This window comes from Primulina huaijiensis, chromosome 10 (assembly GCF_012295235.1).
Source record: "Primulina huaijiensis isolate GDHJ02 chromosome 10, ASM1229523v2, whole genome shotgun sequence".
NCBI classification, from domain to species: domain Eukaryota; kingdom Viridiplantae; phylum Streptophyta; class Magnoliopsida; order Lamiales; family Gesneriaceae; genus Primulina; species Primulina huaijiensis.
Window position 1 is genome coordinate 9126290 of NC_133315.1, and position 11495 is coordinate 9137784.

General features: G+C 34.2%; 1 protein-coding gene across 1 annotated transcript in view; it reads left to right on the plus strand.

Annotated features, from left to right (window-relative positions):
- Positions 1-11272, plus strand: part of LOC140985877 (uncharacterized) — a 36771-nt gene extending 25499 nt beyond the window's left edge. The window contains exons 2-3 of the mRNA XM_073453824.1: positions 9831-10415; positions 10605-11272. Of these exons, the coding sequence (XP_073309925.1) occupies positions 9831-10415; positions 10605-11272 (1253 nt within the window). The remainder of the gene's footprint in view (positions 1-9830; positions 10416-10604) is intronic.
- Positions 11273-11495: the final 223 nt, after the last annotated feature.

The window sequence follows — 11495 nt, forward strand, 5'->3', positions numbered from 1 at the left end:
TTATTAAATCATATATTTCATTTAGGCAATAGCGTGGCTCTGCCGGTTGTTCTAAATGAAATATAATGATTTAATTTAACATTTATGCAGTTATATATTTATATAGTTATATGTATAATCATAGGTACCATATATAAAATATCGGTGAATTCGGTATTTTTTATAGTGGGAGCTATATTATATTAGATGTGTATTTAAATATTTAATTTTCTTGGAACCATTATTTATGGTGGTTTCCTTTGTTTTACTTTTAGTTAAACAATATTGCATAAACCAAGAATAAATCCTCGAGCCTTGACAAAATTTATAATTTGTAAACTTCGTTCTTGCATTTGGTAATCTATAAATTAATAAATTTAAACTTAAAATAACCTCTCTGTGGATCGATCTCGTACTTATGAAATATATTTCTTGCAGACAACCTACACTTGGGTGAATTATAATTTAAGTAGTAGCACCCATCAACCACACGGCACACACACATCCAATATTTGAAGGGATTTTCGAAGGTTCAAGGAGAAACAAGCCAAGGTTTCGCTCCGTTCTTTGTCGTCAACGGTTTTTCGAGCGTATATAACGCAAAGGAACGCCATACATCTTTTTTTCTCGTCTATCACATCATAATATTGTTTAAAACATCGTTAATATGGAAAGCATGAAATTTATGTTGTTATTTTCGAAATATTATCCATGCATAATTTATACCCATGAATTGTAGTTCGAAATCTTGTTCTTTTGTGTGAAGGGGCTGCCATGGTATTAAGTGGTGATCAAGCAAAGTTATTATGTGAATTAGAGTCCCACACACACACCCAAATCACGGCAGAAACAAAGGAAACAAAAGAAAAGCCAATTTGCTGTCATAGGGTTTAGGGGATCGGGTTCATGAATAAAGGGGAGGGCTGGCCTTGGCGTGGGTTCAGGGCTGGCTAGGGGCTTGGTTGAGTCAAGATTAATGTCAGGTTTGAGGGCTGGGAGGAGTCCTGATAAACAAGGACTCCTACCCGAGAACATGCACAAATTTCGTGCAGGGGGCGCGCAGCTTGCTGAGAGGGGAGGGCTCGGTCCAGGGCTCAGGGGCTACTCCATGCTAACTCATTCAGTTAGGAAAATTAATCCCGTCTTTGTTTGTCTGATTCGAGGTGAAAGGGCCTGTTGGGTTCTTTAGAATAAGAGTCTTTTTTTCGTCTAAATGACAAAGTTGATTTAGTTTTCTACTGTTCCAAAAAACTCCATTCCATTTTTCTGATTGATGATCCTTTTGAAAAATGAACTTCATTGATTGATTAACCTGCTCGTTGATAGGGCTAGGGCGAGTCTTTAGGGTCCTAGGTAGGTGTACTAGAGGGTGGTTTGGGTGCTGGAGCGATGGCTTGGCTCATAGGTTCACAAACTTAGAGTCCTTGCTAAGTGAAACTCTCGGTCATCTTAGGGAAGAATGAGGGGCTCACGTTTTCGGGTTTTGGGGTGGTTTCTAAGTGACCTAAGGGTTCAGTAGGGTACTCTAGGATGTTAGTCAAGTTTCGGATCAACTTGGTTCTGGGGTGACTCGAGAAAATCGTAAGATGGCTCGGGATAGAAGTTTATGTGTCATAATAGGGTTTCTAAACTAGAATAAATCGAAAAACGGCTCACGGGGGCTGAGTCGTGGTTCATAAGGGATAAAATTATATAAAAAGACTAAATTTTGAATTTAGGAATTTTATATTAAAGTTTGGGATTTTTCGGGATTAAAAACACCGTGAAAACAAATAATTAAATATATATAAAAAAGTTTAATATTTAAGCTAAATAAAATTATGAAAAAATTAATTTAGGCTTAAATAATTATTTGGGACATGTTAAAGTCAATGAATTCAAGACAAAGTCCAAACCGAGGAATTTTACGTCTATGGGTAAAACAGTCTTTTTACACTTAAAAATTAGTAAACATCATGGCAGTGCTCTAAATGCTGTTTTTATGATATTATGATTATTTTTAAACGTTTATGAAATGTTCATGATTAAATTATGATTTTTAAATGCCTATGGGATTTTTATGGTTTAAGGAAGACATTTAAAAGACATGTATATTTATTTAATTTGTACAATATATTTCTCTCTTTCTTTTTTCTTTTTTTTTTTGTTTATGTGAGATAAATGGGTCGTAGCATATAACTTAAAAATTACATAGATCTTCAACATCTTTCTTTTTTTTATTTTTAAGAACTCAAGATCTAAACAATAAATAGCCTCTCTCATGATCAATAAAGGCTCGCAAGCTGTTTTCTCAATCTTCTCCACTCACTCACAAAATATGTGTGAGTTTAAAAATTTTAGGAACTCTTATCAGATATATCTTGGGCCATATACTTTAATAACTGATTTTATCACACTGGTTAATCATTCAAAAAGATTTCATAAATCATATTTTTATAGTGATCGTAATATTAAAAGTTTTGACTTTTTTTTTCAAATAAAAATTTAAACCTCCTTAGATAGATTAATACATTTTCTAATTTAAACCTTTCAATCATGTAATGTAATGATATTTTTGCAAAAATTACTAAGATACAAACAATAAACATGGTTTTATTTTAAAATAATTTTTTTTAAAAAAATTTTGTTTTTGTTTTAATTTTTTTTTTAGTTTGTTCTCACCCCAATCAGAATATGACATTGTCCCTAATATCAAAATAATTATTAATAAAGAGTATATAATGAAAGAGATATCACATGGAATTTTATTGAAGATAACAAACTGNGTTTATGTATCCAACTTTCTTTTCTTATTGCTTGATTGCAACCAATTGATCTTTGTTATCATCGGATCAGGCTTATGAACAGAAGCTTCAAAATTATCAACTAATTAGTCTGCAGTCGAAGCACAGAAGAGCATCCGTCGTAGATTTTCTGAAATGAAATTCTGTTCCACATCTTTATCAAGAAATGTCAACAAACTGTTATAATAATAATTGATATTCAAAAAGCCCACAGGTTTATTATGGATATGAATTTGTGCCCAAAAAACAGTGTGAAAAATTTCTTATAATGTACCCAAACCACCTGGTAATGCGATAAAAGCATCGGAATTTTCAATAATTTTTGTGATTATTTCATACACAGAAGAAATTTTTAAATCCTCCCCAATCGTAACACCTGTAATATTTCCTTCAGCTAAAGTTGTAGGAATAATACCCAAAACCTGACTGCCTCCAAGATGTGAAGATGTTGAAACAGATCTCATTAACCCAATATTACCTCCCCCTATACCATGTGAATTTTTCTCTCAGCCAATACCTTTCCAAGATTATTCGCTGCTTCTACAAACACTTCATTTTTTCCAGGACTCAACCCACAAAATACACAAATATTTTCCAATGTTCGTGCAGAGGATCCAGCCATGTTTTTACTTTTTTTTTTGTCTGCGAAAATAGAGAGAAAGATGAGAGATTTTATAAGGGTAATATGTTATCATGACAAAACTATGGGTCACAGTTGGAAACAAAATAAACAGTAAAAACAATAATGACACACATGCATATAAATTGTTTGTAGACTATTAAGATGGCGCTCATCTTGTAAATTGGCAAACATGGTCTTTTTTAGTCAGATTCCCAAGACTATTAAGATGGCGCTCATCTTGGAATTGTTTCCATAAACGGAGAAGTTCAATATGCACGTGTCCACTAGAATGCCTCTCAAGAGTCAATAATATGTTATCGAAAAAGTCCTTACTCAGCCCATTCTTAATGAAACCAATTTTATCTTTTCTGTTATTGGAAACATATTCCATAGATCTGGATCGTTTGTCACAAGTCCATCTTGCACAATTATGACAAACCCCTAAACTTTTGGCCCTTCGTTTTTTCGCAAAAGTACTTTTTCCTAATCCAGGCATATACCGAATGAGTAATGACTGTGGAACTTCTCCTCCTAATCGGACCTTAGGTTCTATTACAAGACAAATATCTTCTGAAATTTCTTTTCGCAGTAGCAATCTCAATCTTTCACACCTACCTGCATAAATTTTTCTTAGAACCTTTTCAGAAACAGAGGGAAAATATTTACAAATTTTTGAGAGAATTTCATCCATTTTGAAAAGAGAAGAAATTATTTTTTTTTAATTTTTGTATCACCAATTGTAGAAAAATGATTAAATCGACTATGAGAGCCACGGAGTATCGTTATCCACCATTTAACCGGGAAAATAAAAAGATTAAGGAAACCTAAAATAAAAACAAACAAAATTAAATGCAACACAAATAATCAAGGATCAGAAAGGGAAATAAACTCTTCTTGAAAGATTTCATTTTCTAAAAATGGTTTAAGCCTTTGTCCATTTACTTTAAAAACATCACCATTTTTAGGATTTTCAATATCCACAGCTCCATAAGTATACACATGCTTTACAACATATGGGCATGTCCATCTTGATCGTAATTTTCCTGGGAATATGTGAAGTCGTGAATTATAAAGCAAAACTTTTTTATCAATCTCAAAAGATTTTCTAAGAATTGTTTTATCATGAAATTATTTGACTTTTGCTTTATAAATCTTTGAATTCTCATACACGTCATTTCGGAGTTCATGAAGTTGCGATTTACGCAATTTGCTAGCCTCATCCATGCTTGAATTAAAAGTTTTGATCACCCAATAAGCTTTAAGTTCCAATTCCACATGCAAATGACAAGGTTTTCCGTAAACCAACCTATAGGGAGACATATTCAATGATGTTTTAAAAGCTGTTCGATATGCCCAAAGTGCATCATTAAGTCGCAGAGGCCAATCTTTTCTATTTGGGTTAACAGTTTTTTCCAAAATTTGCTTTATCTCCCTATTAGCTAATTCAACTTGTCCATTTGTTTGAGGATGATAAGGAGTAGTTACTTTGTGAGTAATAACATATTTTTTCATTAATGAAGCAAATGATTTATTAACAAAGTGAGTTCCCCCATCACTTATCATGGCTCGAGAAATTTCAAATCTACTAAAATATTTTCTTTCAAAAATTTGATGACGATTTTATGATCATTTGTTCAACATGGAATCGCCTCTATCTATTTGGAAACATAATCAACTACAAATAAAATATGCAAGTATCCAAACGACGGTGGAAAAGGTCCCATAAAATCAATTCCCCAACAATCAAAGATTTAAATTTCAATGATAGGATTCAAAGGCATCATGTTTCTTTTTGAAATCGCACCCAATTTTGACAATTTTCACATATCTTGCAGATTTCGTGGGTGTCTTTAAATAAAGTGGGCCCATAAAATCCACACTGCAAGATTTTTGCAACCGTTTTCTTTGAAGAAAAATGTCCTCCGCATGCTTCTGAATGACAAAATTTAATGACACTACTTACCTCATTGTCGGGTACGCAACGTCGAAAAATTTGATCTGGACTATACTTGAACAGATATGGATCATCCCAATAAAATTTTTTACCTCATTCAAAAATTTTCTTTTATCTTGGGAACTCCATTGCGGTGGCATTTTTCCTGTCACAAGAAAATTTACTATGTTAGCAAACCAAGCTATAGTAGTAACTGAAATAAGATGTTCATCAGGAAAATTATCATCAATTGGTGCCATTTCACAAGATGATCCTGTTGCTAGTCTTGATAAATGATCAGCTACGACATTCTCGGTTCCTTTTTTATCTTTGTTTACAATGTCAAATTCTTGGGCAACAAAATCCATCGTATCAGTCGTGGCTTTGCATCTTGTTTGGTCTATAAATATCTAATAGCAGAATGATCAGTAAACACAATAGTTGTTGATCCAATCAAATATGAACGGAATTTATCTAATGCAAATATTACATCAAGTAGTTCTTTTTCAGTTGTGGAGTAATTCATTTGAGCATTGTTTAAAGTTCTACTTGCATAATATATCACATAAGGCTTACCATTTCTTCTTTGACCCAATACTACACCGACTGCATAATCACTCGCATCGCACATGATTTCAAATGGTGAAGACCAATCAGGAGGTTGCATGATAGGAGCTGATGTTAAATGTCGAATGATTTTATCAAAAGCATTTTTACATTCTTGAGTACACTCAAATGCAGTTTCTTTTGTTAAGAGACTACAAATGGGTATAGAGATTAAACTAAAGTCTTTTATAAACCTCATATAAAATCCAGCATGTCCCAAAAATGAATGAATTTCTTTAATGGTTTTTGGAGGAGGTACATTGGCAATGACATCAACTTTTGCTTTATCAACTTTAATTCCATGAGATGACACGACATGTCCCAAAACAATTCTAGAAGTAATCATGTAATGACATTTTTCTCAATTTAAAATAAGACCTTTTTCCTCGCATCTTTTTAAAACTTTTTCCAAATTTTCAAGACAATTATCAAATGTATTCCCAAAAACATTTAAATCATCAAAGAAAATTTCCAAACAATTTTCAACCATGTCCCAAAAAATGCTTAGCATACATCTTTGAAATATTGCTGGGGCATTGCATAAACCAAATGGCGTCCTTCTAAATGCAAATGTTCCAAAAGGACATGTGAATGTAGTTTTTTCTTCATCTTCGAGTGCAATGGAAATTTGATAATAGCCTGAATATCCATCAAGAAAACAGTAGTAGGGATGACCTGTTACTCTTTCTAAAATTTGGTCTAAAAATGGTAATGGAAAATGATCTTTTCTAGTGGCATCATTTAATTTTCTATAATTAATACACATCCGCCAACTAGATGGGACTCGACTTGTTAACAATTCACCTTTTTCATTTTTTTATCACTGTGATGCCAGATTTTTTTGGAACTAATTGTGTTGGACTTACCCACTTACTATCAGAAATATGATAGATAATTCCAACATCAAGTAGTTTAAGAACTTCAGTTTTCACAACATCTTTCATGTGTGGATTTAATCTCCTTTGTGGTTGTTGAGATGATTTAGCATTTTCTTCTAAATGAATTTTGTGAGTGTAAATTAATGGATTAATGCCCTTGAGATCTTTTAATGTCCAACCAATTGCATTTTTATGTCTTTTAAGCATATCAACTAATTTACCTTCTTGTTCACTTGCTAGTTTGGAAGAAATTACCACCGGATATGTTTCATCTTCTCCAAGAAATGCGTACTTCAATTCTTCTGGCAAGGATTTTAGCTCCAATATGGGTGGTTCGTCTTTGTTCTCATATTTTGCCTCAAATTCTTTCTCTGATCTTGGTAATGAGCGATACCTGATAAAATCATCAAGATCAATTTCAATATTTTCTTTAACAGCATCAGTTGAACAAATATCTAATTGGTTACGAGTACTCCCTTCTTGAATGTTTTCTTCCACAATAGTTTCAATAAGATTTTCATCTTCACTTTCATCTCCTTTGTCATGTGGTTGCTTACAAAGATTAAAAACATTAAGCTCCAAAGTCATGTTACCAAATGACAACTGCATTATTCCATTCCTTCAATTTATAAGAGCATTAGAAGTTGCTAAAAATGGACGACCCAAAATTAAAGGAATTGCATTACAATCTTCGATAGGTTGTGTATCTAAAACTATGAAATCGACAGGATATACAAAGTTATCGACTTGGACCAACATGTCTTCTACCATACCTCTTGGAACTTTAACAGATCTATCGGCAAGTAAAAGTGTTACCGAAGTAGGTTTTAACTCGCCTAGATTGAGTTCTTGATAAACTGAATATGGAAGTAAATTCACACTAGCTCTAAGATCAAGCAAGACTTTTTTAATCTTTCGTTCTCCAATAATACATGAAATAGTAGGACAACTAGGGTCTTTGTATTTCAAAGTATTATTATTTTGAATGATTGCACTTAATTGTTCGGCTAAAAATGCTTTCTTTTTCACATTTAATTTTCTTTTCACAGTGCATTAGTCTTTCAAAAATTTGGCATATGATGGTACCTGCTTTATTGCATCTAATAAAAGAATATTAACATTTACTTGTTTAAAAATATCATATATATAAAATTTAAATTTGATTTTTTAGTATTTTTCAATGCATGAGGGAATGGTGGTGACACTGTCTGTTGATCCTCCTCTTCGAAAGTTATGGGTTCCAATTCCTTTCTCTTTGGAGTTGATTTATCATCATCTTCACAAGGTTCAAGAATGGATTTTTCCAAAAGCTTACTACTGCGAAGGGTAATCACATATTTTACCTGATCCATCGGTTGAATTCAAGAAGTTCCAGTTTGTGAATGATGATCCTTGGGATTAGGCTTTGGTTGTGAAGGAAATTTACCTTTTTCATGAACATTAAGTGCAGATGCAAATTTAGCAAGAGTATCTTTCAAATCTGTCATGGTTTGAGTCGTTTGAGTATTGATAGACTCTTTCTTTGCAATGAAAGAATTCAATATATCTTCCAAGTTCCTTTTAGTAGAGAAACATAAGGTGCATAGTTTTGAAAATTTTGTTGATTTTGAAAATGTGGTAGTGAAAATTGTGCAGTATTATCATTCTTCCAACTAAAATTTGGATGATTTCGCCAACGTGGATTGTAATTTTGAGAAAATGGTTCAAAATTTGGCATTTTCAAATTATTCAAAACATTGACTTGTTCATGGAGACATTCTTTATAAGAGGGCAAAGTGGGATAATCTTTTGTAGAATGATCACTTGTATCACAGATGTGACACGCAATTTCTTGAACATATTTTAATTGACCGTTCTTTTTCAATTCAAGTGCTTCAACTTTTCTTTCCAAAGAGGTAAATCTAGCTTGTAGATCATGTTCATCTTTGAGCGTATACATTATAAGGCCCGTTAATTAATTATCCGGGAATTTTGCATAATTAGAACAATTATTGAGTTGTAAATTAAAATAATTATTTATGTCAAACAAATTCAAGAAGTGTGTTAAAGAAAATATATAATTTAGAATATCGAAGAATTTAACGATATAAAATACATATAGAGTTTAAATAACACAAGAGAGCAAAATAATTACAAACCGAGATTAATGGGCTTGAGTTACTATTTTAGTAACCAAATACACAATATATAAATATACATATACATACACACAATTTAAAGAGAAAGAATGAAGAAAAGAAAAGAAAAGAAAAAAGACACCCAATTCCCGCAACCCATGGAGCAGCTGCGGGAAAGTCGTGATATCTCCTTCGTCCGACGTCGAAATCTCGATCGGTTTGAGGGGTTGTCTTCCTTACATCAGTACTTTTGTTTTGAGCCATAAAACACAAATTTTGAGCAAGGAAGTGAGCAGATCGAGGCTCCATTTCGTGAGCCCTGTTTCTGTGCAGTATTTTGGTGAGTTCAGTTCATGTGCTTCTGAAATTCGAAGTTTTGTGTATTGTGCGTTAATAATCTCGACTTTTGGTTCAGATAGAACCTGTAGCTCTATTTGTTAGCATAATGGTTATGTTATTAATTGCTCTACAATCCACACACATACGCCATGAGACATCTTTCTTAGGAACTAATAAAACAGGAACAGCACAAGGAGACATGGATTCACGCACAAAACTCTATCTCACAACTCACTTACCTGACATTGATTTGTGGTGTTTCTCGATTGATCTCACATGGATCGTCTAATTTTTCAATTGTTTCAGTCGTGAATATGTGTTTCTAAGTTTCATCGCTTAGAGGTGAATATCACAAAATCATGTTTGTTTCAAAAGATTGGGACAACATCGATCCTTGTTCGTTATTGAATAGAGGGCGTGATTCTAATTAATCTTGTTTGCTTTCTTTTCGTACGAGGATTCATATCAACAAGAGCTTGAAATATCTATTCTCACAGAAGGAACTCAATATGCGACAGAGGAGGTGGTTAGAACGTGTTAAAGATTATGATGTGACTATTAGCTACCACCCAGGCAAAGCAAACGTTGTTGCAAATACTTTGAACCTCAAGTCAGTTTCTTCTTTGAGCTCATTGATTCAGAAGCCATTGTTATTGGATCTTCAGAGGAGTGAGATCGCTATGGTAGAGCAAAGGACCATCGCTAGACTCTCAGCTTTGGTTATTCGACCTACGTTGACAGATAGGATACGACGGGAACAGCCTAATAACAATCAGTTGATGGAATTTTTATCCAAAGTCGATAAGAAAGGAAATACAGAGTTTGCAATGAACACTGATGATTTGTTAACGTTGAAAGGTCGGATATGTGTTCCCAGTGGTAATGACCTTCGAGGGGATGTTTTGACAGAGGCTCATACCACGCCATACTCGATACATCCTGGTAGAACCAAGATGTATCAGGATCAACGACGTCTATACTGGGAGCACATCACCATGGACTTTGCAACGGGACTTCCGAGAGCACCAAAGGGTTGCAACTCCATCTGGGTGATTGTTGACAGGTTAACCAAGTCGGCTCACTTTCTTCCAGTCAAGACGACGTTTACAATGAACCAGTATGATGAAGCCTATGTAGCTGAGATTGTGAGACTTCATGGTATCCCTGTGTCAATTGTATCTGATCGTGACCCGAGGTTTACTTCTGAATTCTGGAAGAGCTTGCACAGAGCCTTGGGGATCAGATTGGCTTTTAGCACAGCATATCATCCTCAGATTGACGGGCAGTCAGAGAGGGTGATACAGATTCTTGAAGATATGCTACATGCTTGCACGATTGATTTTCCAGGTAGTTGGGATTCTAAATTGCCACATTTTGAATTTACGTATAAAAATAGTTATCAGGAGACGATTGGCATGGCACCATACGAGGCATTGTACGGCAGGAAATGTAGGTCACCGTTGAACTGGGATGAAGTCGGTGAAAGAAAAATGTTAGGACCAAAATTGGTCCAACAGACAACTGATGTGATTGCTTTAATCCAGGAGATAATGAAGACGGCCCAATCCAGACAGAAAAGTTATGCCGATATCCGAAGTAGGCCTTTGGAGTTTGAAGTTGGAAATCACGTATTTGTCAAAATTGCTCCTTGCAAAGGCATTATGAGATTTGGCAGGAAAGGAAAGCTGAGCCCAAGATTTATCGATCAATTTGAAATTCTGGACAGGATTGGAGAAAGAGCATATCGTCTAGCCTTACAGCTTGATTTGGATAGAATCCACAATGTATTTAACGTCTCAATGCTCAAGAAGTACATCTCGAACCCTTCCCATGTTCTTAGACATGAACCATTGGATCTGATGCCGAACTTGACTTATCAAGAGGTACCAATCCAGATTTTAGATCGCAAGGTTAAAGTACTGAGGAATAAGGAGAGCGGCATTATCAAGATTCTTTGGCGTAATTGGTTGGCTAAAGAAGCAACATGGGAGCCAGAGGAGGAAATGAAACAATAATATCCTTAGTTATTCGCACGGTAATGGCAATTTCGGGGACAAAATTTCTTAAGGAGGGGAGAATTGTAACGCCCAAACATTCGTATGCATATGATGTAAGGTAATGATTATGATTAAGTATGTTCATTATTCCTTTTATGGTATGATGATCGTTTGGGATATGTGATGTAATGGTGATGGTTTATGGCTTCAAGTTATGATATGAATAGTAATGAATGTTATA